The 25,039-nt window shown below is 49.6% G+C and overlaps 10 protein-coding genes across 10 annotated transcripts; 4 read left to right on the top strand and 6 right to left on the bottom strand.

Moving 5' to 3' along the window:
• Nucleotides 1–165: 165 nt before the first annotated feature.
• On the bottom strand, nt 166–2,478 carry P175DRAFT_0498000 (putative DNA-directed RNA polymerase III RPC4). The gene has a single exon (XM_040896411.1). It carries the CDS (start codon nt 2,172–2,174, stop codon nt 300–302), a length of 1,875 nt encoding a protein of 624 aa, XP_040756291.1. The 5' UTR covers nt 2,175–2,478; the 3' UTR covers nt 166–299.
• An 867-nt stretch (nt 2,479–3,345) lies between these two features.
• P175DRAFT_0497999 (putative C6 finger domain protein) lies at nt 3,346–6,176 on the bottom strand. Its single transcript, XM_040896410.1, has 2 exons — nt 4,908–6,176; nt 3,346–4,839 (listed from the first exon to the last, which is right to left on the bottom strand). Exons 1-2 carry the CDS (start codon nt 5,691–5,693, stop codon nt 3,553–3,555), a joined length of 2,073 nt encoding a protein of 690 aa, XP_040756290.1. The 5' UTR covers nt 5,694–6,176; the 3' UTR covers nt 3,346–3,552.
• A 2,688-nt stretch (nt 6,177–8,864) lies between these two features.
• P175DRAFT_0554153 (uncharacterized protein) lies at nt 8,865–9,648 on the bottom strand (the record flags this gene model as incomplete). The annotated part of the gene is made up of 2 exons (XM_040900538.1): nt 9,290–9,648; nt 8,865–9,108 (listed from the first exon to the last, which is right to left on the bottom strand). The coding sequence occupies exons 1-2, from the start codon at nt 9,598–9,600 to the stop codon at nt 8,865–8,867; spliced, it is 555 nt and encodes a 184-aa protein (XP_040756289.1). The 5' UTR covers nt 9,601–9,648.
• A 29-nt stretch (nt 9,649–9,677) lies between these two features.
• Nucleotides 9,678–10,032, top strand: P175DRAFT_055081 (uncharacterized protein). Its single transcript, XM_040900438.1, has 2 exons — nt 9,678–9,967; nt 10,023–10,032. Exon 1 carries the CDS (start codon nt 9,721–9,723, stop codon nt 9,892–9,894), a length of 174 nt encoding a protein of 57 aa, XP_040756288.1. The 5' UTR covers nt 9,678–9,720; the 3' UTR covers nt 9,895–9,967; nt 10,023–10,032.
• An 83-nt stretch (nt 10,033–10,115) lies between these two features.
• Nucleotides 10,116–12,296, top strand: P175DRAFT_0506455 (cyclin family protein; the record flags this gene model as incomplete). The annotated part of the gene is made up of 4 exons (XM_040898199.1): nt 10,116–10,127; nt 10,299–11,393; nt 11,452–11,991; nt 12,045–12,296. 4 exons carry the CDS (start codon nt 10,116–10,118, stop codon nt 12,294–12,296), a joined length of 1,899 nt encoding a protein of 632 aa, XP_040756287.1.
• Nucleotides 12,297–12,948: 652 nt separating this feature from the next.
• On the bottom strand, nt 12,949–17,812 carry P175DRAFT_055030 (RNA helicase). Its single transcript, XM_040900437.1, has 3 exons — nt 17,415–17,812; nt 13,790–17,321; nt 12,949–13,667 (listed from the first exon to the last, which is right to left on the bottom strand). Exons 1-3 carry the CDS (start codon nt 17,652–17,654, stop codon nt 13,366–13,368), a joined length of 4,074 nt encoding a protein of 1,357 aa, XP_040756286.1. The 5' UTR covers nt 17,655–17,812; the 3' UTR covers nt 12,949–13,365.
• A 139-nt stretch (nt 17,813–17,951) lies between these two features.
• Nucleotides 17,952–19,089, top strand: P175DRAFT_0513747 (DNA 5'-adenosine monophosphate hydrolase; the record flags this gene model as incomplete). Its single annotated transcript, XM_040898770.1, has 2 exons — nt 17,952–18,006; nt 18,149–19,089. 2 exons carry the CDS (start codon nt 17,952–17,954, stop codon nt 18,895–18,897), a joined length of 804 nt encoding a protein of 267 aa, XP_040756285.1. The 3' UTR covers nt 18,898–19,089.
• A 164-nt stretch (nt 19,090–19,253) lies between these two features.
• On the bottom strand, nt 19,254–20,263 carry P175DRAFT_0497990 (putative translocon-associated protein, alpha subunit). Its single transcript, XM_040896409.1, has 3 exons — nt 20,158–20,263; nt 19,650–20,083; nt 19,254–19,592 (listed from the first exon to the last, which is right to left on the bottom strand). Exons 1-3 carry the CDS (start codon nt 20,227–20,229, stop codon nt 19,310–19,312), a joined length of 789 nt encoding a protein of 262 aa, XP_040756284.1. The 5' UTR covers nt 20,230–20,263; the 3' UTR covers nt 19,254–19,309.
• A 257-nt stretch (nt 20,264–20,520) lies between these two features.
• Nucleotides 20,521–22,811, top strand: P175DRAFT_0471488 (CCCH zinc finger protein). The gene is made up of 4 exons (XM_040895093.1): nt 20,521–20,894; nt 20,965–21,108; nt 21,180–21,522; nt 21,629–22,811. The coding sequence occupies exons 1-4, from the start codon at nt 20,820–20,822 to the stop codon at nt 22,444–22,446; spliced, it is 1,380 nt and encodes a 459-aa protein (XP_040756283.1). The 5' UTR covers nt 20,521–20,819; the 3' UTR covers nt 22,447–22,811.
• Nucleotides 22,617–24,938, bottom strand: P175DRAFT_055008 (telomere-binding alpha subunit central domain protein). The gene is made up of 4 exons (XM_040900433.1): nt 24,572–24,938; nt 23,596–24,481; nt 23,166–23,529; nt 22,617–23,076 (listed from the first exon to the last, which is right to left on the bottom strand). The coding sequence occupies exons 1-4, from the start codon at nt 24,839–24,841 to the stop codon at nt 22,788–22,790; spliced, it is 1,809 nt and encodes a 602-aa protein (XP_040756282.1). The 5' UTR covers nt 24,842–24,938; the 3' UTR covers nt 22,617–22,787.
• Between the last annotated feature and the right edge of the window lie 101 nt (nt 24,939–25,039).

Here is a 25,039-nt window from a genome sequence, read left to right as displayed (position 1 = left end):
CATGGATCCACTCGGACCCACTCGACCTTGCCTTTTGGGTAATTGGAACTAGTCATGTCCACCACTCACAGCGAATGATTTCTTACAGAGCCCCACCTGTGGTAATTACGCAGGTAATGTTATTTCAGCAGTTAAAATTGTGCTCTACGGACTTAAATCACACCACTTCAGTTGGATGAGATGAAATGAAATGACACTCAAAAGGGTTCTATCTACCCTACTCTGTGTAGTTTCATAAGATCTCTCTCTCTATATACTAGTATTACCTATCCGGTCGAACCTGGAATATTCATAACACATCATAGCATCTGCTCCCAGTCGGGAGTCACAGTAAACTTGCCGCTCAGCTGTCCCATCGCCCACACCTTATGTTCGTCATCCAACACCTCGGTCTCTGTGGCGTTGGGCGGGGTTGACACAATGAGCGCTTCCTGCAGGAAGTCAACGGCCGTCGCGCGATCGAGTTCGAAGCAAATGCCGCCCCAGTTCATCGTCACTCGGCCCGAAGCGTGCACGTTCAGTTTGCCAACCCGTCCTGCCTGAAGCTGCCAGTCTGCCGCGGTGACGACCTGGGATGTCTTGTTTGTTGTTGCGGACTCGTCGGGTCCGTCCAGGACTTCAACCCCGTCTTCGCGCTTGAGAGCGGGGGGTTCTTGCGGGTTGTCTGAGGGGGCTACTGGCGCAGGAACTTCGGTAACCTCGTCGTCGGCTTGTCCTTCAGCGTCGGTGGGGATGATTAGATTCGGTGTAATAGGTGGGAATTGCATCAGGAATAGCTGTCCTGATAATTTATCCTTATCGGAGTCCTCCTCCTCCTCCTCCTCTTCCTTCTTCTCGCCCTCTTCCGTTTTGTGCGTCTCCTGGCCATCAGCGGTAGTCGTCTCGGGTCCTTCCTCGGTTTCCTTCTTTTCCCTGGTCTTTGTAGTGGGAGGCTCCTTGGTGAACAGATCCTTGATCAGTTCCAGGTCCTCCGCATGTCGATCGTATTCTTCGATATCTTCCTTGGTCCGTAGCAGGCTCTTCGGGTCCTTCACCACAGCAGGCACAGACGGCTCTCTAGACCCCAGCTTCCGTCGCACCTTGACCTTCTGCGCGGGCAGAAGGCCATCATCTGTAGTCACGGCTTCATCCGCATGGGGAACATCCGCCATGGCCTGGTCGCTCTCATCCATAGGCTCCTGCTTAACGCGGGAATCCGTCTGCGTAGGCGTCGACGTCGTATTATTCTCCTCATCATCGTCCTGCACAAATAACGCCCCGTCATCGTCACCCTTGGCCTTCGCCTGGGCTTTCGCTTGCTCCCGCAATTCAGCCGACTTGCTCGTACTCGACTCCATATTCACACTGACCACGCGCTCCTCATGCTCGTGTCTCTCCACGCGAATCGGCCGGAGCCCTTTCTCCCTCTGCCCTCCGGAAGACCCCTTGATCGCCATCTTCCCCTTCTTCTTCTTCTTCTTCATCTTCACAGCCACCTCATCATCATCATCATCATCATCATCGTCGTCGTCGTCATCATCATCCGCATCACTCTCCAAATTGATCCGATCAATACTAACCCGAATCTCCCCATCACTATCATCCGACGAAAGAGACCCACCCCCTCCCCCCCCAACAGCAGACCGACTCCTCCTCGACATCGACGTCGCCCGGGAATCCCCCGCAAACCGCCCAACCCCCCCACGACCCCCTCTCTTCCCAGCCATGCCCATGCCACTCCCCAACGGCCCCGCCGCACCCATCATCATCCCACCTCCCCGCCCGCCGCCACGCGCATTGAATCCCGCCCGTCCGCGGCCCCCCACAAGGCTCGCCTTCCCACGCTGGATCGCCGCCGCCTCCGCCAACCGCTCCTTCAACCGCTCAGCCTCCAGCTTCTCGATCGCCTCGCGCTCTTCTTTGCTCCGGCGGCCCACGGCCCGCGGCTTATATTTCAGTGTGGGCTTCGCCGGCTCGCCTGGGCCTGCTCCAGGTCCCGCTCCAATACTTCCCGACGGCGCTCGCTTCTTCAGCGATTGTAGTCGTTGCACTGGTCGTCTTGTGCCTGGAGGTGCGGGACTAGCCGAGGTAGAGGCCGGAGGAGGGTTCGCGCTAGAGGATTCGGCGCCGCTGGCATTGTTTCTTGTTGTCGAGGATGCACCACCCCCTCTTCGGGGGCCGGCTTTGGGGGGCATAATTTCTTCTTCTTCTTCTTCTTCTTCTTCTTCTTCTTCTTGGTATGTTCGGTTTCGACTTCGATTTCGGTTTCGACTTTGATGCAGGGTAGTTGGGTCCGGTGTACTGTAGTGTAGTGTAGGGTAGGTTTGCTGGCGGTGATTTCTTTTTTAAAATAACAAAAAAATATGAATAGATCAAATAAAAGACTCCATCTAAAGAGGTTGGTTGGATACTGTTGGGTGATGGTCATATGTCTTGGCGGGTAAAAAAAAATTGAAGTCGAAGCGCGCGTCTAAGGCGGAAATGCGGGGCAGTTGGATTACACGCTAGGCCTAGTTGGGAATAAAATGGGGTTTCCTCATTGGTTCGTTATCTTAGAGTATTCTTACCTAAGTACTTCTGTAGAGTGTAGACAAGGCTGAGGCAATGTATGTATGTATCACGGATGTATGTATGCAGTACAATCTGTTTGGGTGTTTCATCATATAATAGAACTACACCGGGATGTGTTGTCTATGTATGTTGGCTTTATTTTATTCCACGATAACAGCCATAAGATGTTTGGTAGTAAGAGTCAAAACAAATATATATTCCTACTGAACCACTACCCTTAAACTAAACCCATCCCCGACAAATAAGGAAACGTCAATTAAAGCAAAATCAGGAAGAAGGAAATAAATCAAATCCACACGGTATGAGAAATGAATGGAGGGGACACCAACGCGTGTCGACACCGGTAAATCACAACACAAACGCCAAAAATCAACACAATACAATAAGTCAATCAACCCGCTCAGTTCAATCGCTAGACTATCCATGACAAACAACAACAAGCAAGGTAGAATGCAGAGCGCAGTAAGATGGGATGCCGATTGGAGGAAGGAGTGTGGAGAGCGCTGGGCTCGCAAAGCGGAATAGGTTGAGAAAGAGAGAGAGGAAGAGCCGTAATCAAGAACTCACGATCAGGGAGAGGAAAGGAAGGTAAAAAAACAACAACAACAACAGCAGAAAAAGTGCTGAAGCATCTTCAGAGCCTTCTTCATTATTCGTACCCGAGCCAAGGGCGCAATTGCCTTGGGAATTGGAAGTTATAGTGGCGAATATCGATGGTAAAGGGTGTGGTGGTTTCAAGAAAAGGTGCCCAAATGTATGCCTTCCCTGTATAACAAGCATCTGGCATCCAGAAAAGCTTGATGAAGATTTTTGATGGTCTATGATAGGAGTAATCAGCATATTAAAATGCAGAAACCTAAATCTTTTTTTTTTGTCCTTTTTTTCATTTTTTCTTCTTATTTATTCTCTTATTTTTGTACTTCGATCCGGCGAGCAGGAAGAAAGAGAAAATATTATAAATGGTATGGCGGCTGAATAAAAACCAGAGAGAGGCGAAACCATTTAACGCTTGCGCTTCTTGTTCTTGTCCAATGTCGAGGCGGTCATGGGAATGGAAGGCAGACTCGAGTGTGATTCAGATCCAACAGGAACAGCCTCGAGGGTCTTCTTAACGGGAACTCCCATATGGCGACCATAGCGGCCTTTCCGGCCATTCCCTTCGTCTTCGCTGATGCAGCCTTCAATGCCAATACCGGCATCTTTGCATCGTCCGCAGGGGCGCTGTCGGTCACAGCCCTTCTTGCTCTTACGACAGCGTTGGCAGCGCGGTTTAGTCGATAAGTCCTCCTCGTCCGCAGCGAGTGGGTGCTGGGTATTGACCGAAGAGGTGGAGGTCTTTCTGGTAGGAGCGGGGCTCACCATCTGAGGTGGCACCACTGCCTTTGGAACGACAGCAGTTGCTGTCGGCTTGACCTTCCGCGCAACGGCATTGGATGGATTCTTACTTGTACTTTTGTTCTGGCGTGAGGGCGCGGGCTTCGAACTGCGTACCTTGGTAGAGGTTGCACCCGTAGCGCGAGTCTTGGCCTTTTTGGGCTTTGGCGCAGATTCATGGATGGAATCGTCATCAACCTCGTTCTTGACCATACCATCATCGAAGTCTTCTTGATGGTATTCATGATCAAGGCTGTCGCAGCTTGCATCGGAGCTGTCAAAACTTGGGAGAATGTCATCCAGCCGCTTGTGAGTGCGCTTGGTGGTGCCTGGAGGGAGCATAGGGCTCGAATCCAGTCTATGTCTAGGACGAGCAGGGAGGTCATCGTCATCCTCACTGAAGCCTTCCCCGTCGCTAGTTGCGCCAGTTGAAGATGCCGCATCGGCAGCACCACTGAAAGCATCGTCAAGAGTAGAGGCTGACGTACGGCCATGAGAGAAATTCGATGCATCGCCAAGACGAATCAATTGCATCGCAACATCTTCATCTGAAATACAGCTTGCAATGGTAGGGTCTGGAGTGGGAAGAATCCCTGGCGCACCGTTTCGACCAACTGAGTTCGAAAACGGTCCAGATGATTGGACTGTGGTCCGGTCGCGAAGGCGATGCCCATGCTCTGGAACCATTGGTGTAGTATATATGCCATTTCTAGTGGGATTAACGCCATATGTATGTTCGCTATGCCCATAGCTTTGAGGGGAGGGTAAGGGTTGTTGGTAAGCATTATATGGGCGGTGCATGGGTCGAGCGAAAGGTGAGCCGGCTCCTTCCTGACCAATGGAGCGACGTTGCGGGGAGATAGAGGAAGTCGAGGTAGTTAGAGGGACCTGAGGTGGGACGAACAAAGGTAGTTCCTGTAGAGGTAAAAGAAAAGGCGAGGGTTAGCAGATTGTTCTAGCGATTAAGAAAAAGCTCAACTCACCGAGCTTTCAAACTTGGGTCGCTTGCGGCGACCGTCTTGAAGAATATTATCCATGCTGATATCCGAGCTAGCGAATTGCTCACTTCGAGACTTTTTCGCCCCCGAGACAGAGCCATAGCCACCATCGCTGTCGCTGTAGACAGCTGTGGCATCGTCGTGGAGACTGCCATGGGTGCTTGAAGCCCTACTCTTGAAGCCTGAGCGAGACAGCGGTTTGTGCTGCGAAGCGCTGCGCCGACTTCTGCCAGACGGGGAAGTACTGCGCTTTCTAGCGACCCGGGACGCTGGTCGAGAGGGTGGTTGACCGTGCTCTGAGGGTTGGGGAGCTTGCATTGTAGGTGGCATCTGAAATGGCTCGCCAAGACTTGGGCGCTTGCGATTTTCTACTGGGATGGGACCATAATATCGATCTCCATAACCCTCCGCGTATGCTTGTACGGGAATAACCCGCACATAGACTGTCATATTGTTTCTTAGATTCTCATATCTGGCAATGAGGGTGGTACCATTATCATCCTCAAAACTGACGCCGCTGGCAGCGCCATCGTAGATCCCATAAAAATTCTTGACCGTCGTCACGATGGAATCGGTGGTATCGTGAGGATAGATCTGGACTCGCATGGGGATGCGAGCCCGGACCTTGGAGTTTTCATCGAGCAACAGCTCGAAAGCGACGTTTTTGGGGGTTGGATTTTTGGTTGGGGAGGGCTCCTGGGGCGGATGGTGGTCGGTGTAGGTGGGCGACCCCCCAGGAGAGACAAGCTGTTCATACTGGACAGCCTGCATGGTGATGACGGTCCAGGAGGCAGTGCTACCACACTGTTGCTACATGGATTTATAGGATCAACGGAGTGTTCGGACTGGGCGAAAGGACAAACGGCTGAGACGAAGAGAGGGTGGGGAGGGTGGAAGGCAGAGGGAGAACGGGAGCAGCAGGGTATGGGCAAATTCCATCCAAACCTACCGCAACAGAGAGACCAGAGAGGTTCGGTTGATAGATGGATCACCCGCGATTGTTTTAATAAAACGATTGATAACCGAAGGTGGTGGATGGGATGAGGGTAATCCAAGTCGCAAGAGCCGAGAGCGACTGGACCGGAAGAGGGAAAAATGGGCAACCGACGAGAGAACTAAGGAAAAAGATGCCACAAGGGTCAGTACATTTCATTTTCTCAAGGGTCAATGCAAAAGAAGGTTCATCAAGGAAGGAGATCGGACAGGATTTGAGATGTCGACTCCTCACTCGTTGGATCCAGATGGGTTGCAGAAGTTGCAAAGAGTTGAGGGGGGGAAAAGAGGAAACGATCCGAATCACTCGGAAGAAGATGGGGAGCATGAGGGACACACCTTTCACAGATCAAAATTCTTCCCCCCGAGTCGCACACACTTTCTAGATGAAGAAAGAGAACAAGAAGGCGAGTGATGATAGTGGAGGAGATTGTGGTGGTGGAGGACAGACGGAGGTGAGTCGATTCTACGAAGCGCTTGTTGGGCTATGTCAGCGGTGGCATCAATCCGAAGCGAGTCAGGGGACTAGAGGGGTTCGCCAACGGCCGGGGATAAGGGGAGGAAGGAAATAGAGGATGAAAAGTAGAGACGAACCAGGTAGCGATGGAGATAGGAAGGTAAAGAGACGACAGAAATAGAACGGACGGGGTGAGTTTGGCGAAGAAGACTGGCGGGTGGTGCTGGGTAGAGATTGAGGGAAGCAGAAGAAGAATGAAGAACGGGTTTCACCTTCAAGCGAGAGCGTCACTGGGGGTTCGGTGGCCCTCATTGCGTGCGCCAGCAACAACCCACCACCTTTTCAACTCTCCTTCTATCGGAATTGATTCTTCAATTTTATTCTCTACGATATTTTAAACCCTTTGCGCCGAGTTCCTCGATGTCGCAAATTAGAATCGCATTTGCTGAGGATACCTCTTGTATACCGAACCCCCCCTCCCCCAAAGAGAAAACTACACACTCAGCATAAACAAAATCTAGAAAAGTCCCTCGAATATAAATCGCAAATTATCAATCTTCCAGGCAAACAACACTTGGATTATTTTTAGCAGGATGATGCTGAGTTATCATGGTGTGCGAGATGCTTCAGGCGCAAAGCGACGACAGCTTCCTGACCAACTAGGTAGGTAGTTAGTTTTGTCCCTTCTAGTACACGCTCTGCTTTTTTTTATTTTTTTTTTAACTTCTCTTTTCCCCTGATTATTATTTGAAGAGTGAGAACCTTCATTTTGCTTGTGGGCTTCCAAGTTCAATTCCTCTCTGCACGCACTCCGGTCGAATCATAGGAACCACCACCAGATAACCACGACTGGACAACTGGGGAGGGGCGTGTCAAGCCTGGCCACGTCGAATGACACTCCAGATCACATCTTGGCCAACGATTGAGAAGAATTCCAAGGTTCATTTCCAGCATGATCATTCCCACTGGTACTAGGTTTGAAAAATGCCCGAAAAAGCCAAAGTCGCACCCTCACGCCAGACGGGGACACAAGGCGATGGACTACTTTGGCGAAGGGGAATTTCTCTACACCTTGGAGACTTCCTTGACTAAACTACACTTCCAAAACCCGATACGCAACGGAAATAAGGAGGGTTCTTCCTTCGCAGCCGAGAAATTCCATCATTTGGAGATCCAGTGGTTGATACTCCGTACTTGGGGTTAGAAGGATGGGTAAGATTACTCTGGCGCAAAGGTGTATCAATGATTTGCACCTAAACCCAAGCCGTCTCTCTCTAGCGAAATCATCATCATCATCATCATCATCATTAGTTAGTTATATATCTCACATTATAAAGATTGTACAGGACAAGGAACAGGAATGGCAGGGAATGATAGTCATAATATTGTATGATTAAATTGGACATTGTTATTTTTCTTTTCCTAAATTATAAGACAAGATGAATTGTCGAGCCACCAGCTAAGCGGGTGACAACACCCAATTGCTGCCTCGTTTCATGATCTGCGCCTGTCCAGACTCGTCGTTGTTTACCCCTCTCTGTCTCTCTCCGCCTAGGGTCATGGTGAGTAAGGATTCCCCTTCAATCGTCGGGCAGAAGAGTAGTAGGGACTCTGGCTAGTGTGAGGGAGCTTCTCCTCGATTCTATGCGCGGGCGTTGTAGAATCTGGTTCCTTTATTACTCACGGTGACACTCCCATTGCCTCGTTCCTGGGCCTCAAAGGTCCTCGCTGGGAAGGGAATGCGAAATGGAAATGAGGAGGCATGGCTCTTCCGTAGAATTACGACACCGGTTCACTATTTATTTGGGGAATTCTATTTCTAAAGGTGGAATCGATCAAACTAATCTTGCGGTGTCTTTTATGTGTGTGCGCGCGCGCAAAAACCACTTGAAGAAGGGGGGGGGGGGGAAAGATAAACAGTCGGCGCAGACGATGCCGTTAACCGGGTGGGGGAAATTGGAGAAGTGCATATATTTTCCCAGTGATCCCGATCAGGGTATATATGAATCTACTCCGTACTCCGTATGTATCATATGTAATGGACCGAGGCGATGGTTGTGCTGTTGGGACAAAGGGCAAGAGAGCGAAAAAGAAAAGCGAAGCTAAAAGAGAACAACACGCTCTGGCTTTTTCTTTCGCCGGTTTTCCTTTCAGTTCCTTTCGGAATGAGGCGGGGCTTTTCCTAACACAGTCATGAGCATCTCCAGGATGACTTACTATTTATGATTCTGGGTGTACACCGAAACTTTGCCTCTAGCTCCTAGTTCGTCCAGCCCCAAATGTCGCATGCGACACCTCCGGCTGATGGAAGAAGCAAAAGTGGGCAAAAAGGTATGCCCACACAATGAATTAACCCTCTTCCTCTCCGACTTGCAAACCGTGCGGGCTGGTCTGCCCCAACACTTATGCTCCGATGGCGAACAAGAGGGAGGTTCTTTTCCTCAGGTGGCCCGTCATCTGAAATTGAGACAAAAGCTACCGATCCCGCCGCTTCATGATAGGTACCGCCGGATCCGCGTCCCACACTCTTTCGGGGAGGGGGGATGCTGTGGCTCTGCTCTTTTGGCGACACTGGCAATGGTACGGGTGTAAACGGGAGCAAGAGAACGAACGGGGCCACAGCCTAGGATTTGAGATACCATGGAAAAACGAAGATGCGAGTCGACAAGGAACGAATATAAGATACTGCGTCCATGCTCAACCCGAATAATTGCCATCACTTTTCGAGTCTGGGAACTGGACCAGTCAGTTCTTGTTTTGCGCGCAAGGGTTCTTCTGTGAATGGTCCTTGGTTTTTTTTTTTTTTTTTTTTTATTTCCCTGGGCCTAAAATCGCTGCTGATCATCGGCTATAGCCGCGAAATTAAGTCTTTGCATACAGCGACTAAGGTCTGCAAATTGGATGCCGTTTGACTTACTCCCAGGCGGTCGAATGATTCGAGTCCACAGCGGGACAATTCGAATTATTGCGGGAAATCGAGATCACGTGTCTTCGCGTTGGATGGCGAGTGGCCCCGTGTTCCCCCTCGCGTCCAGGTCGAGCGAGGAGCTTTTCATATTGCCGCACAATTGCAGCAGCAAGTGCTAAAGGAAATGAGGCACTTATGGTCGCAAAGTTCATAGCAATAACCTGCGCATGAATTTCTGAGTTTCTGTCTGGATTCGTTGAGGTTTTTTGGTTGTTCATCGAATTGCGAGACTGCTGGGAAGACGCGTAGCATGATGTCATATACAGGATGCAAACAAATCAGACAATATTGATGACCTAAGCAGCCTCTTACATTACCGTAAATGGATTAGCGTTGAAGTTGTTGACAGTAACCGGAAAGGGAAGCAGCCGCTTTGAGCAATGCGGTTCCCTAGGCACTCCCCCCGGCGCTGCTGTTGCTCTCTCCCTTTGTTTCCCAGCGGCTTTTTTTTTTCTTTTTTGTTCTTTCTACCTCATTGTCACCCCTGGACTTTATGGGCATGTTATTTCCACTTTTCCAGTAAGATTCACCTCATTTCGCGTCTGGTGGAGTGAGCGTTTCCTGGGAACTTTTGGTTGTCTGGTACTCTGCGCTTGGACTTGGCGCGGTTTTTATTGTTTGTTTGGGGTCAGTTTTAGTATCAGCTAATAAGCTAAGTTTCTCTACAACTAACTCCTCTCAGACAGGGCCTCAAGAAGTAAACAACCACCTGGCTGTACCCAAACCTCATCACCTACAGTCTGTGGAAACTGCAAAAGTGTTTTCTTGATACACAATGGATGCAAAGGTATGTTTTTCATCCCCTTTTCTTGCGCTCCCTGTCAACCTCGGCCTCGACGGCCACATGGTCGCTAGGTAGAACGTTGGACGCGCAAAACTGGATTCATTCTACATATGAACCTTGTGGAGTCACCAACTGATTTAGAAATTGTACTGACTGTTCACTGCCAAAAAATAGCCGCATCGCATTCGTGTCCGTGGGGACGAAAATGCGCCCTTCCCGCTCACCACAACGAACAAAACGATTCAACAGCGAAACAAGTCCACCACGGCGCTCTCCTCCATGTATCAGAATGGTGCTGCCAAGAATGGGCCTCGCAGAGCTGCCTTTGGGGATGTTAGCAATACCATGAATCATGGAAACCGCGAAGACGCCTCTCACGCGGCCAAAAAGTCGCTCAAGACCGTGGAGAAACCTTCCTTAATTGTGGAGAGAAAGCCCACTGTACTGTCACAGCCAGCCCAGCGCCCTGTATCGATGTCCGGATTGAAGGGTCTGCTCAACAATGTGACAAACACTAGGTCTCTGGAGACTTCTGGAAAGCAAGTCGCAGGACAGCAGAGTGCCAACTCCAGCAAAACCATCAACAAGCGTGCGACAGTTTTCAAAGATAACCTCGAGCCGTTGAAAGAAACCAGCGAATACACATCCAAGGAGTCTATTATTGAATTAAAGGAAGGCAACACCGCAAAATATCAGCAGCACAGCTCCGCAGAGAATCTGCCTCGTGACGACGTGAAGGACTTTCCCTCCGAGGAAGTTTCCAAGTGTCTCTCAGGAAAATTGGAGGAAGTCTCTTCCATCAAGTCTGAAACTGAAGAAGGGGAGAAGGAGGTCTCGAAGCTTCAGGGTGATGACTGCAAAGTGCAGAACGTTAAGGAGTGTATCCACAAACCTGTCACGGTGGAATCTCACGAGCCTGACCTGGAATCCAAGCCCCGCAAGTCTGCAACTGCTTTTCGTGCAGCACATGATTACCTGCCCTCTCAGTCCGAGCCTGAAGAATACTGGGACGATGAAGAGGAAGAAAACGAGGAGGACGATGGTTATATCACAGCTCGCTCCTATCGTTCTCGAGGTGAAAATACCACTGGAGGCGCCACTACACTACTCTTCCCGAAGTACAACCCGCAAGTGAGACGGGAGTTAGCTCTTGCGAAACAAGTCGTTGAGGCAACTCGCACAGTGGAAGATATCGAAGATGATTACTGTGACACAAGCATGGTTGCTGAGTACAGTGAGGAGATCTTTGAATACCTGAGAGAACAAGAGGTTAGTACCTTTTATATCTAGACGATTTCTTTTGAATGGCGCTGACAGTGTAGTCTAGATCAAAATGCTCCCAAATGCGCACTACATGGACAACCAAGCTGAAATCCAATGGTCCATGCGGTCTGTCCTCATGGATTGGCTTGTGCAGGTACACCATCGCTTCTCACTGCTCCCAGAGACTCTTTTCCTTTGCGTCAACTACATCGACCGTTTCCTCTCTTGCAAGATCGTCTCTCTGGGTAAGCTGCAGCTTGTGGGTGCAACTGCAATCTTCATTGCAGCCAAGTATGAAGAGATCAACTGTCCCTCAGTCCAAGAGATTGTCTACATGGTGGATGGCGGTTATACCGTTGACGAAATCCTCAAAGCCGAGCGGTTCATGCTGAGCATGCTGCAGTTTGAGCTAGGATGGCCTGGCCCCATGAGCTTCTTGCGCAGGATCAGCAAGGCAGATGATTACGATCTTGAGACCAGGACCCTTGCCAAGTATTTCTTGGAGGTTACTATTATGGATGAGCGATTTGTTGGTAGCCCAGCCAGTTTCCTTGCTGCGGGTGCGCATTGTCTAGCGAGAATGATGCTGAGGAAGGGGAATTGGGTAAGCCTACATGACCTCCTCTCTCCGGAAGTAAATCACTGATATCTTTGCAGAGTGCTGCCCACGTTCATTATGCCGAATACACCTATTCCCAGCTTTACCCACTTGTCTCTCTCATGTTGGAATGCTGTGAGATGCCCCGCAAACACCATGCAGCAATCTACGACAAGTACACAGATAAACGATTCAAGCTCGCGTCTCTTTTTGTGGAGGCTGAAATGAGGAAAGCCTTTTGCCTGCCAGAGCCTACTAGGGAGACTTCACTTCTCGACCACAAGCTGCCCCTCGAAGTTGTCCACCATTGACACACGAGCATAATCAGCCATAGCTGTGCTTTTTTTTTTCCCACCTACTCGCCATTCCTTCCCTTGTTTTATTTAATTTCCTTTGTGTTGAACCTAGTGTTACCACGCTCACGCCATGCAGCCCTGTGATTTCTTTTGTTATCATTTTCAACACGGGATAATATTCGAGGAGTGTCGGCTATTTTGATAAAATGGTCCGCTTCTATTCTATTATACATCTGGGATATGCGATGCATGTTTTAGGTGTCACGACCCTTTTTTTTTACACTCTGAGAACATCCCTAAAAAAGGGCCAGCGATGGGGCAAGTGCGTGATATGACCGCAACTTTCTACGAATTTTACCGGGAGTTTATTTTGCTCTATTTTCACCTACGCCCTTGACGACCGGCAAACCTTCGTCTTTTATGACACTTAACGTATTTGGGACTTAGACAGGGGATGGCCATAACGGACGATTAGGTACTGCGCGGCGGAGTCTTCTTTTTCTTTTGCATCTTTTAATGGGCTGGGACATGCAGTCAAGCCAGGACTGGAGGAGTTAATTGGCGACTTTAATATTCTCTTTTTCTTCTTTTGTGTTTGCCTGTCCGTCTACACTGGCTGTGACGACGTCTGACTCTACACGAAGGTTCTGTTTTTATGAGGCTTCATGACTAGTGAGCCAGGACGCGGGCCTCAACATTACCCTTTATTCCCTTTGTTTATTTTGGGGTACTGTTTTATCTCTTTCTCTTCGAAACATTCATCTCTTATGGCTTATCGCACCGGCATTATGGCGCTACATTAATGATATTGGATCTAGTCTACCCATTGATTCTCTACAACCATAGTCGTAGGGTAAATCTCCACTGGGTCTTATTCTTCATGATAGACATATAGCTACCCGATTCACGTAAAGGGCCCTTTCTATCATTGTGGTGTATACGCCAATATCTATATATCTACCCGAAAGATAGATTAAAAGCAAATCTAGAATACCTAGGGCATATCAGATCATTCAGTTCCCAAAACATAGCCAACTTTTATGATCCAACCCCGAGCAGTCTGAAAACAAGAAGCAAAACTCGCTCACTGATCTAGCCCATTATACTCTATTAACTTTTTCACAACATCAATCACCAGATCCGAGATACGGCTCTTCTGGCCCCCGGATCTGTTTCCAGACAGGGAGGAAGTAGAATCAAGAAAAGCAGCCGGGTTATCGATTCTGCTCGCGATGATTTCATCGACCATCATGCGCAGTCGAGAAACTAGGACACCGATTCGGGCCCAGCCGCGGAGACGCAGCCAGCCATCAACGATGAGGCCTCGGCCTGTAGTGTCGAGGTCGATTGAGCCGCAGAAGAGGAGGAGCGAGTATGCGTTGAATGCTGGATTTATAGGACAATTTTTTTTTTTTTTTTTTTTTGTTTTCGTTAGCTTTGGTTTACTCTATCTCATTATAATTGAATTGAGAAAAAAAAGGGGCCGGGGGGGGGGGGGGATCACGTACGGGTTAAATCTCGGACGAATACTTTGGATGTTTCCATTTTGGTAAAGTAGCTCAGGTAGGCAGCTGCGCCGGGGTAGGACTGTGCGGAGAAAAGGAGCGATGAAGGGTGAATGAAGACACGGCCATTCTCTTGGTTGAAGTATTTGATTGTGCGCGCATCCGGGTCGACTTCTACGGTTCCTGTGACGGAGCTGGCAAATTTCTTGTCTGGGAAGGCGATGCGTGCGATCTGGGGCTGGAAGGCGCCGGCGACAAGAGCGCGGAGGAGGCTGCGGTTTCCGGCATTCTGATTCCAGCGGCTGTCGTTGGAGCTGGGGTTAGAGTCCGAGTAGGTGACTGGGAGGATAGCGGCGTCTTTGAGGGACGTAAGAAATTGGGCGCGGTTGGAGGAGATGTCTCGGAGAGTTTGGTGGGAGAGGAAGTTGGTTGTGCACCAAGATTGCGTGGACCAGTAGCCCTGGGCCTTCACGCGGTCGGACCATTGCTGATACGCGGCGAAGTCTGTTAGGAGGTCGCCATCGCCTTTGGAGAACGAGGCTCTTGCTGCATTCGCTTCGTCTCGTTTATCGCGGGGGGAAACGAAGGGGCTTTTGACGGTCAGGATGGCTGCGATTGTGATACAAGCGTCGATGCAGCCAAAGATGGAGCCGTAGACCATGAGTTTAGCGCATCTTAGATCGGCGGGGATCATAGAGAGGTATCGTCCGAGGGCAGTGAGCCTGTCGTGGTCTAGGGCTCCGACTCGATGGAGGAAGTTTAGGGCTCCTTCGACCGCGATACTTTCGGGTGGTGTGATTGTGTTTGCGAGGAACATGGCGACGTCGTTGATTCCCTGCATGGCGCGTACGGAGAGACATAATTGTTCCAGCGGAACACGGCGAATCTCGGGGTCTGGTCTCTGCGGCATACTCGACTCTGCTTTACGGGTGTAGAGTTTGTAACATACACCAGCCCTAACACGACCAGCTCGACCTCGTCGTTGTTTGCAAGCTGCCTGAGATGCCCACACCTCTTGCAAGCGAACCATATTGTCTTTGGGGTCGTAGCTGGTTTCCTTGACACGACCAGTATCAATGACTGCTACGACGTCCTCGATTGTGATAGATGTTTCAGCAACATTGGTTGCCGCGATGACTTTTCTCTTTCCTTTCGGGGGACTTAGAAACACGCGCCGCTGCTCGGCTGGTAGAAGGGAGGCATGTAGTGGTAGAGGATGGGCATTGGGGATCTTTCTGACGGCAGCCAGACATCTTTCAATTTCTAGGGTTCCGGGCAAGAAGATCAAAATGCCTCCCGGCTGATCTTGCAGCCGAGCGTCGATGTATCGGACCGTGGCCGCAATCAGCTCATAGTTGATTCCCATTCCCATTGTACGAAGAACTTTTCCGAGAGATTCCTCTGCAGCAAATGAAGGGGCTGCATCATCTTCATAACCTCTTTCAGCTAACTCTGGCGAGAATCCAGTTTCGCGGATAACATCATCCAGGTAATAATCATCGACGGGGAAGGTACGGCCTGGAATATTGACCAAGCCTACAGACTGAGGACCACCAAAATATTTGGTGAAGATGTCTGCGTCAAGGGTTGCACTCATCAGAATCACTTTGAGGTCTTTGCGAGTGCGAAGTATGTCTCTTAAAAGAGCTAGGAGGAAGTCAGTGTCAAGACTCCGTTCGTGGACTTCATCCACTACAACGTGTGTGACATCTGCGAGGGAGCTGGCAATATTTCCGGAGCCGCTGCCGGATTGAATTCGACGAAGTAATACACCGGTTGTAACAAAGGTGATCCTCGTGGTGCCAGATTTAACCTTAGATTCGCCTCGGATGATATATCCAACCTCATCTCCAACAGATGAGCATCGTTCATCACTAACTCGGTCCGCTAAGCCTAGTGCAGAGATCCTCCGGGGTTGGGTACAAACGATATTAGCAGCACCACCGAGGCCACGCTTGATCATATCGTCAAGCAAGAACTGGACTGACTGGGTACTCTTGCCGCTACCTGTTTCTCCTGAGATAATGGTGACTTGGTGGGCATTCACCGCACGGATAATTGCATCCTGCGTATTCCATGCTGGCAGCGACTCCCGTTGTTGAAGCATCCCCTGTTGAGCTTTGGTTGACTGCTTCTTCTCCCAAGCTTCCTTGATTGAAATGCTCTGGGGCGAATCGGGTGTCCAGGCGACCTCCTTAGTCTTTTTAACTCGTTGACGGACAGGAAGTTCCGATGTAGGCTCGGCAGGCGAATGAGGTGCTGCGATTGAGGCGATATCTCGCAGTCTCCCAGGGTTTTCAATGATCTCGGGGAGATGAGTCTCGAACCAGTCTATTAAATTGTAAACCATCGGTTCTCCGAGGAAATTTCCCTCCGCATATTGCACGGCCTGTCGAATAGCACTAAGCCGTATGTACGCTGGAATACCTTTGGCTTGGATTGAAATCACCGGAACGGACGATGGATAGTGTCCTGAAGGTCTTTGAAATCGGAAGCATAATGAATCAGCGATATCGACTGATTCACTTATAATTTCGCAGACCTTGGATGATTTTGATGAATATCGTTCCCCAAAGATAGCCTCCAAAGTTTCCTGTTCCTCAGCCCAGGAGTCTTCAGCATCCAAGAAGAGTGTGTCATTAGAGGAGCTCCCATGCACAAGAGTGCTCTGCAGAAACGCTGCTGCTGCAAATTCATCGCCATGGTTGCTATCTAGGGTTCTTGCGCAAAGATCCGCCGGATATCCAACAGATGCGAGCCGTTTGATCTTGGCTTCCCTTGCAAGGTCATCGGTTGCCAGCGTCACGCCCGCTGAATATCTTTCTGGTAAACACCAAGGTGGCAGATCGTCCTCTGGAACATATATAAGGAGCCACTCAAGGACCTCTTCCCGGTCTTTGCAGGCAGTGCTTGCCTCTTCAACGTGACTCCGTCGGAAGCCCAACTTTGTAAACTCCTCGCTGATGGCTTTACGCTCAGATTCGAGAATCTTCACGTTGTAAGGATTCCATATGGTATGTTCTTGCAACAGTCCCTCAATCTCACGGCGAACCTTGCCTCCTAGATCAACTTTGGGTGCATGCGACCAAATGTTGTTCCCTTTATTCTTACCACTCGGTCCCAGGCTTAAATTCACCCCATTGTCGGCGGTCTTTGCCTTGGCTGCCTCCCGCTCCCTTTGTTTCTTATCTAGCTCCGCAGCTGCAATTTCTCGCTCCTTCTTGGCCAGGAATGGATCCGCCTCGTACATCCAAGTATCCCCCCTTTTGATGTCTTCCGCTTTTATCTTTTCAAAGTCCTCCTTCCAGAGCTTCTTGTAGGTGGGCGGAAGCATCATGTGCATGTTTGTCTTGTTGCACACGCGAAACAAGGTGTATGTTGCAGCAAAATGTCGAGCCTCCAATGCTGTAGATTGCGCAGCTAGTTTCTTGTGCGCTGACGGAAATTTCATGGGAGGAAGGGTGGTTATTTCCCGAGTTTTAGGGTCGGTACGTCTGAGGATAACCGATGCTATAAACCCATCTGGAATCTTGTCCTATATTGAGCAGGATCGTCAGTACGAGTAGATTATGCCGACGAAGCAGCTGTTGCCCTGGGCCGTATTGGCCTCTAATTCCCCGCAACTCACCATCGTGTATTCCGGCCTCTCCCACTTCTGCTTCTGACAGTGCTCTGACATTAGATTGACAGGTAGTTTCCCCGTCCACGATGCGCCACCAATAACCTGCTTGACTGTAGGCTTTTTCTGCTCCTCCGCTGGCGGGGCTTTCTTTGCAGTCTCGCTCGCCTTTTCGGCGGCGGCCTTCGCCTGTTTTGTGCCAGGCTTTGGGACGCCTCCACGGGCGTCAGACTTTTTCTTAGGGCCCATTGTAAGGCGACAATATTCTCAGATCAGACGCCCGTGGAGTAGCCAACTCAAATTGTGCTGAGAGGCTAGGTATGGTGTTGTAGGATTGCGGGCAACTTGCCCTGCACTGAAATTTGGTTCCCTCCCCGTCTTAGGCCGCTTTTTGCCAGACCCGCGGGGAACCACACACGGCACCGTTCTGTTGATGAGGAGCTGGATTGCTTCATGAAACCCAACCACGATGAGAAATACGAAATTTGTCCATCTCTTCTTGTGTCTTGAAACCTATATTATCCTGTGGTGAAATAAAAAAAAAATATGGAAAGCAATACGGGCACGCAAGCCCAGAAAGAACCTGCGAAGAGAGATGCTTGTCTGTAGTGACCAACCACTATCCATACATAACTACCTACTACATCCCCTGCCGCTTCAAATCCCGTATTCAATTCAATATTTAATATATCCAGCCGATACCAACCCTAATTTATACTTACCTAGCTAACGGACCCTCCTAGTCACAGAGCTCCTCTCCCCCAAACCCAAGCAAGCGAAGCACGCGAGCAGCAACCCCTCAACCACAGCCACCCAGACGAAGAACACATTCGGGTTTCGAGACGCCCTGGGCGCATATATCACGAAACCGGAATCCTACCCGTCCAATGTAGTCGTATCCTACACCGATGACTTCGTGGTCATCCATGACCTATTCCCCAAGTCTACACTGCACCTTCTCCTCCTCCCGCGCGACCCCGTGAAAAGCCGTCTGCATCCCATTGAAGCCCTCGAGGACGCGGAGTTCCTCAAAAGGGTCAAACAGGAAGTGAACCGGCTCCGGACGCTAGCTGCAGGCGAACTGCGACGGAAATACGGCAAGTATTCGGCGCAGGACAAGGAGCGACAAGAAGCGATGAATACCGATCCGCCGCCGGAGACGTTGCCCGAGGGCAGAAACTGGGAGCAGGATATCATGTGTGGGATACATGCGCACCCGTCAATGAACCACTTGCATGTCCATGTTATCTCGGTGGACCGGTACAGTGATCGTCTGAAGCACAGGAAGCATTACAATAGTTTTTCTACGCCGTTTTTTATCGATATTAATGATTTTCCTCTGGCGCAGGATGACCCGCGGAGACACCCCGATCGACAAGGCTATTTGCGGAGGGACTTTATATGTTGGCGCTGCGGTCAGGATTTCAAGAACCATTTCACTGAGCTGAAAAAGCATCTTGAGCAGGAATTTGACGAGTGGAAGCGGCTGTGAGGCTTCTAGTTTTTCATTATTCTTTACATCCCAATGACGTAAATGTAAATTGTGATTGGATTTGTACAGAATATCAGGGTTTAATTTCATGTGTTCGTATTCGGGCTTCCGATGAAGCGACTGTTTGTACCCCAAACGCGGCTATCAAAAAAAAAAAAAAAGGGGGGAAGAAAAGTGAAGCTCTGACGAGCTACAATTATAAGTTCGATATTCATAAATATACATGTAGTGAATCCAAGGCAGCAATAACTTTTGGCCGATCACATTCTCAGCGATCTTTCCATCTAAGCTTGCTAGCCTTCATACCAGACTCATCGAGAGGATCGCACCCAATCTCTGCGAGATCGTTGGCGAACCCTATGGGAGATCCTCTCGCAAGCCGATACCCGGCGATATAACTGCATCGACCGGCTTAAGTACGGCTCTTGGAGCGCGTGGTGCCCTTGACCTTCCTTGCCTCAGGGCGCTGAATGTGGTGAGCGGGGATCCACTCGGCGTTGTAGGTGGTGGCGGAAGAGACAGCAGGGCTTTCAACAGCGGGTTCAGGCTTCTTCGCCGCACTCGAGGCCTTCTTTGAGAATTCGGCAGGCTTTCCAGACTTGCGCTTCTGGGGGAAATAAGGCGCGATCCAAACAGTGTAGAAGAAGTAGACAACACCAGTAAAGCAGGCTAGTAGGAAGAAGTACAAGAAGATGCTAATCGAATGAAGTTAGTTGTGGTTATAATGGAAGGGCGGAAGAAGATATTCTCACATCTGGGGATCAAAGATGCTGGTCTCGGGTTCCACCACGCTCACGGTTCCATTGTAGGCATAGACGGTGAAAAATCGGCCCTCCTCGTCAGAAATAACAGTGGCGAGAGACAGTCTCAGATCCTGGGGGTGCATTTCAGTGGCGAAGCTGTAGCTCAGACTCTCCTTCTCGCCAGCGGGGATTTCCACGCTGTAGCGAGTCGCAGTCAAGTTGCGGACCAGCTGGCTCTGCTCCTCATCCAGGGTCGACAGAGTGCCACCAATGAAGTTCACGGTCACAGCAGATTCTTCATTGTTGACAAAGGTCACCAACGCCTGAGTAGGGTGTCCGTTGACAAGCTTTACACCGAAGATCTCAGACGCAGGGAACTCAGCGTGGGCTGTAACAGCCAGCTTGGGGACTTCGAAAGATTCATCGACCTTATCCGCGGTATCCTAAGTTGCAATAATTTCATGTTAGTGATCTAATTGGTCATCAATTGAGAGACTGGCAAGGTGGGCAAACGTACAGCGGCAAGAGAGCTGCCGATCAGGGCCTGAACCGAGAGTAAAGCCAGAGAGAGAAAAGCAAAGCGAGCCATTGCGACGGAGGCAAGAACCGGGAGGGAAGAGAAAGAAAAACCCCCCAAAAAAAGAATGAGGAAGAAGAAGAGAAAGGAAGAGGGAGGGGGAGATAGAAAGAGAGAGAAGAAGACAGATGATGGAAGAGAGAGAGAGGGAGAGTCAATTTCTCCACGTAGGCGTTTACTGTCGTTGGTCGTTGGTCGTGATTTCCCCAGGCAGGGAAGCTGACTCAGCTGGAGGCTGCGGTTCCTTCCGGTATTTTATTATTTAATAAAAAAGCAAATCTCCAGCTGAAAAAAAGAGAATGAGGAAAAGAAACTTGGAAACAATAAACAATAAACAATAAAGGCTGTGGTTGATATCACGCGCAGCCAGTGAATGCCTATAATACACTACCGGACGGTGGTGATTCTCTTGCTTCCTCCTTCATTTCCCACCTTCATTCGTGTCACCATTCACCATTCATAGAAGAGTTCATAAGCGCCGTTCGCGCTCTCTAATTTGCACTTCCTCCCATCCTCATCCCATATTTTCTCCTCTGATTTTGGTTTTCCCTTCCAAATAGCCTTTCCTGTACCATTGAATACGCCCGGGTTGGCTAGCCATCATGACAGCTCGAGCCTATTTTGAACGCTATACGCAACTGACCTCGATAGAACAGAAGAAGGATGATTTAATTGAGGTAGCTTCTCAGCGTGACCTTCGCCTGACCCTCCAACTCTGCTTCTGTTGACATTCATTCCCTCTACTAGGAACTCATCCAACGAGTGACTGAGCTTGAAGGTGCATATCAACAAGAACAGCTGGATCATGAACGCGCAAAGCGCTTCAATCGTGATATACAACTTCATGAGATTGAATTAATGGAACAGATATCCAGGACTAAAGCTATTATGGTGAATAACACCAAAATTATTTTGTGCCCTCCTATTCAACAATTGCTGACGGTATCTTTCTTGTCATCTAGAACCGTGAACCCTTCGTAATCGTACTTTTAGACGGAGACGGGATAATCTTCCAGGAGGAGTTCCTGCAGCTAGGCGAACGGGGTGGGCAGAAAGCAGCAAAGGCCCTATATTCTGCTATCGAGGCCTATATCGCAGCCAGTTTTTCAAGTATTGTTTCACCAAAGATAATGGCCAAGATGTTTGTCAACATGAAGGCATTATGTGAGAGCTGTGTTCGTGGTGGAATCACCACAGACCCATCCGTGCTGGACGAATTTGCCCGAGGCTTCAATGGGAGGTTTCCATTGTTCGACCTCGTGGATGTTGGAGTTGGAAAGGATGCGGCGCATGATAAGATTAAGGGTATGCAATGCAATCTCGTGTCTCGCATCCTGCAGGATTTGAATTTCCTCCCTTGCCCTTGTGTCGAGTTGTACTGTACGCTAACCCAACGTTGATTCTCCCACAGAGTCCTTTCACCTTTATCTGTACAACTGCCATTGCCACCAAATATTCATGGGATGCTCGGACGAGCCTGCATATACTCAAATTTTGGAGGATACATTAACGGATATGAAGCTTTTAGGGCGCGTGTCATTGATTGAAGGAATTCCGTTCGGAAGAACCCTGGACTCTCTGAAAACACACTATAGGTCTACGAAGTTTCCTGAACTGTTTCGAGATTCCAAAATCATGCCGGTCTGGGCTCCGTGGAAGGCTGCAGTCGCGACGAACCCTCGTTCCCTGCTCACCCCGTCGCCGACTCCTCTTGTAACACCGCTTTCGCGAACCTCAAGCAACACCACGGCAACAAGTATTAGCATTCCCATATCGTCGGGGTCTGCCAATCCCTCGAGCCCTGATGAGTTCCAAGTGGTGCGTTCCAAGTCCAACTTAACCTCGCGGTCAAAAACCGTGGAGCGGAATAAGTACGGCCAACGTGTAGACCGACTTGATTTTAAAACCATTCCTCGAGAGGAAGTGAGTCGCATGAAGAAACTGAAGCTTTGCAATTTTCACTTCTTACAAGGCGAATGCCCCAACGAGAACTGTCATCACGACCATTCGCGCAAGCTAACTAAGAATGAATATTTAATCTTAACCGCCATCGCGCGAATGACGCCATGCCGTTATGGGTTGGAATGCAACGATGCAGAGTGTATGTATGGACATCGATGTCCCCAAAGCGAACCAGGGAAAAAAGAATGTTATTGGGGCCAGAGCTGTCGGTTTGATACCGCAGCACACGGCGTTGACACCAATATCGTCAAAGTGACCAAAGTTTAATCATTTCCCCGCCTTTTACTTTTATAATAATCTCGCCATAAGAACATCCCTAATCCGTTTTTTTCTGTCTTCGCTTCCGGGCTCATAACCCTTTGGCGCTATGGGTTTTAGGAAAAGCAGCTGCATCAATCCTGTCCTTTCCCCCTGTTATTAGACAGGGCGGCCGAGAATCGCTTCAGGGTTTGGCAATTCTAGCTCGGGCTGTACGTTTCTTTCTCTAGTACATTATTCCCCTGCCTTCTTTGCATTTAGGTTAAAAAAGATATGTATCCATTGTTGAATTATGACAAGAAAATAAAGGTCATGATGCACCTATTCAATTATACTTCAATTGGGTGACTTTAACCATCATGAATGACAGTCATGAACATCCCAAACTTTCTCTCCCATCCAAAACAGTCCCTGTCGCCGCAGGGAAGGGGGTCGTTGTCGTTATCTGTAACGGGGTGATGACACCTAACCCCGTATTCCTTGATACAGCAGGTGAATGGCAAAGACGAAACAGAGCCGGAATCTAGCGGACAGCCAGTGGGGTCTTCGATGGCTTTAGTTTTCCGCTCCTGTAGATTGCCCCAAAGAAGAAAAAGTTTCTCTTTCAAGGCAGCTAGCTTGCTCGGATGCGCACGTAAACTATCGAATCAAGCCAAAAAAAAAAAAAAATTAGTGGATATCTTCCACGGCTTGGAACTTTGGAAGTAAGCCACAGGGGATATACTTACTTAGCCGCATCCATTTTGAGGAGATACACCGCATCGGAATCAGAAACCAAAAGTTTCACCCGTTCCTTGCGCTGCCCCGGCGGTGGTGGGGGGACGCTTTCCACCAGAAGACAAAACCGCCACTCCCACTTTGTGAAGGGGTGCTGCTGGGAGCTCCCAGGTGCAGGGGGATTGTGGTGAATTGGAACCGCGAAATCTTCGAGATTCGGGGGGAAGAAATCAACCACATGGACCGTGCTTCTGTAGCAAAGGTTCTGGAAGGGCAGACGGTATTCAATTCCGTCGGGGGACTTGTTGTTGTGGGATGGGTTGTTCACGATGACCTCGAGGGGCCGGATGGTAACACCTGCTTGGTATGATTGGACTATTGCAACGTTAGAAATAGAAAATTGCGGAATCATCGTGGCTGGGAAGAGTAGGATGTTCGTACCGTTTGGGTTTGTGGGGTTGCGAGTGGTTTGCTCGAGTGATTGCTGGCCGTGTTCCTTCTTGGGCGGTGGCTTGGTTCGTTGTTTCTTGCTGCTGAGTTTCTTGGATGGTGGTTCGGGATCTTTGGTTGGTTTTCGTTTGGCATGGTTCGTTTTCCAATACTCTTCCTTTCGAGAGAGGAGTTGTTGAACCCGGACATCGTTCTTGGTATCTATGCGGAAGGCGTGCACGGCGCGGGGATTTTCTTTGTCGGTATGGAGAATCCCTTCGAGAAGCCCATCAATGCGGCTCCCCCTGATTCGGACATTCTTCAGGCGGATAAGGTCGTGTCTATCGAAGTTTCCTCGGACAAATGAGGCATGAGGTTCCCAGAGAGTGATCTGAATGGTCATTTGGCCGGATGGACCGTCCCAATTTTTCTTCGACCGTGGGATATAGTTGTAGGGATCACCATCGCGTCCGTGCTCGGTAGCTTTATCGTCACCATCAGATTCGTAGCGGAATAGCTTGTCATTGGCCGTGTAGTCGGTGAGATACAGCGTAGCCTTTTCGAAATCTCCAGAGTGGAGCTTGACTATTTCCCCGACAAGGTCCACGAACTGTCTTTCCTGGATGTCCTTGAGGAGTGCAAACTTTCTCTGCGAAGGCCCGGAAAACGTAGACGGAGCGAGTACAGCTCCAGACGAAGAGGCAGTGCGAAATGTAGTCGGACTAGCCTCGAGCAAAGAAAATGCGTAGGTCTTTTCCGCATACGACGGGTCAAAAGGAACCGGGCCAGAAAGAGCAGAGTACTGAGACGTGGGGTCTCTATCTGGACGAAAAACAGCCCAGGGAATATTTCGATCCTGAGCAGCAACGCCCATCAGCCGCCCATTAACCACCCTGACCTGCAGCCCAAAAAAAACAGTCAGTATCAGACCTCGAGGAATCTCACAGACACGCGTTTGGGGGTTGGGGGTTGGGGGTTTCAACCATACCGCAAGATCTCGCAGCAAGATTACATCGCCTTCTCGAACTGGAGGCAAGAGGCTCTCGGTTTCTTTGAAATATTTGATCTTCAGACCGTCCCATGTATGCCCATTGTTCAGGTTGGTGTCTTTAATGGTGAATGTGATGCAAAGAGAGGTGCCTTGGCTCTTAAACGCGCCACCCCACACATCCACGACGACGCCGATTACATTGACAGGGCCATATTTGGTGGCAAGAGCGGTGGAAATATTAACGAATTTTGCGGGTAACACGGGCATCTTTGAGAAAGACGACGCGTAGAATGGGCTATTGCATTTTTCTTGGACACGAAAGTAAGGTTATATATGGAAGAGAGTCTGAGCTCAAGCTCTACATAACCAAGACAGACAAATCGAGAAACGCGACTGAGCTACAGGATATCGGTTGAATCGAGGTGTCTACTTTGACAATAATGTGTCGGGTGGGAGTATACCTAG

This window comes from Aspergillus ochraceoroseus, assembly GCF_002846915.1.
Source record: "Aspergillus ochraceoroseus IBT 24754 chromosome Unknown P175scaffold_1, whole genome shotgun sequence".
Lineage (NCBI taxonomy): Eukaryota > Fungi > Ascomycota > Eurotiomycetes > Eurotiales > Aspergillaceae > Aspergillus > Aspergillus ochraceoroseus.
Note: the sequence above shows the minus strand (reverse complement) of the source record. Positions and strands in the feature narration are given on the sequence as shown.

Excerpts from the sequence above, each read along its gene's own strand:
- P175DRAFT_0471488 (XM_040895093.1), top strand. The coding sequence starts at position 20,820 with ATGACAGCTCGAGCCTATTTTGAACGCTATACGCAACTGACCTCGATA. Across the intron at positions 21,109-21,179 it reads CCAGGACTAAAGCTATTATG|AACCGTGAACCCTTCGTAAT; the intron begins GTGAATAACACC and ends CTTGTCATCTAG. Across the intron at positions 21,523-21,628 it reads GGCGCATGATAAGATTAAGG|AGTCCTTTCACCTTTATCTG; the intron begins GTATGCAATGCA and ends ATTCTCCCACAG.
- P175DRAFT_055081 (XM_040900438.1), top strand. The coding sequence starts at position 9,721 with ATGCGGTTCCCTAGGCACTCCCCCCGGCGCTGCTGTTGCTCTCTCCCT.
- P175DRAFT_0498000 (XM_040896411.1), bottom strand. The coding sequence starts at position 2,174 with ATGCCCCCCAAAGCCGGCCCCCGAAGAGGGGGTGGTGCATCCTCGACA.
- P175DRAFT_0497999 (XM_040896410.1), bottom strand. The coding sequence starts at position 5,693 with ATGCAGGCTGTCCAGTATGAACAGCTTGTCTCTCCTGGGGGGTCGCCC. Across the intron at positions 4,840-4,907 it reads GACCCAAGTTTGAAAGCTCG|GAACTACCTTTGTTCGTCCC; the intron begins GTGAGTTGAGCT and ends TTACCTCTACAG.
- P175DRAFT_055008 (XM_040900433.1), bottom strand. The coding sequence starts at position 24,841 with ATGCCCGTGTTACCCGCAAAATTCGTTAATATTTCCACCGCTCTTGCC. Across the intron at positions 23,530-23,595 it reads CAACCCCACAAACCCAAACG|TCCAATCATACCAAGCAGGT; the intron begins GTACGAACATCC and ends ACGTTGCAATAG. Across the intron at positions 23,077-23,165 it reads CTCAAAATGGATGCGGCTAA|TTTACGTGCGCATCCGAGCA; the intron begins GTAAGTATATCC and ends TTGATTCGATAG.
- P175DRAFT_0497990 (XM_040896409.1), bottom strand. The coding sequence starts at position 20,229 with ATGGCTCGCTTTGCTTTTCTCTCTCTGGCTTTACTCTCGGTTCAGGCC. Across the intron at positions 20,084-20,157 it reads TCGGCAGCTCTCTTGCCGCT|GATACCGCGGATAAGGTCGA; the intron begins GTACGTTTGCCC and ends ATTGCAACTTAG. Across the intron at positions 19,593-19,649 it reads AGCATCTTTGATCCCCAGAT|CATCTTCTTGTACTTCTTCC; the intron begins GTGAGAATATCT and ends TCATTCGATTAG.
- P175DRAFT_055030 (XM_040900437.1), bottom strand. The coding sequence starts at position 17,654 with ATGGGCCCTAAGAAAAAGTCTGACGCCCGTGGAGGCGTCCCAAAGCCT. Across the intron at positions 17,322-17,414 it reads AGAGGCCGGAATACACGATG|GACAAGATTCCAGATGGGTT; the intron begins GTGAGTTGCGGG and ends TGCTCAATATAG. Across the intron at positions 13,668-13,789 it reads ATTCGTCCGAGATTTAACCC|CATTCAACGCATACTCGCTC; the intron begins GTACGTGATCCC and ends CTATAAATCCAG.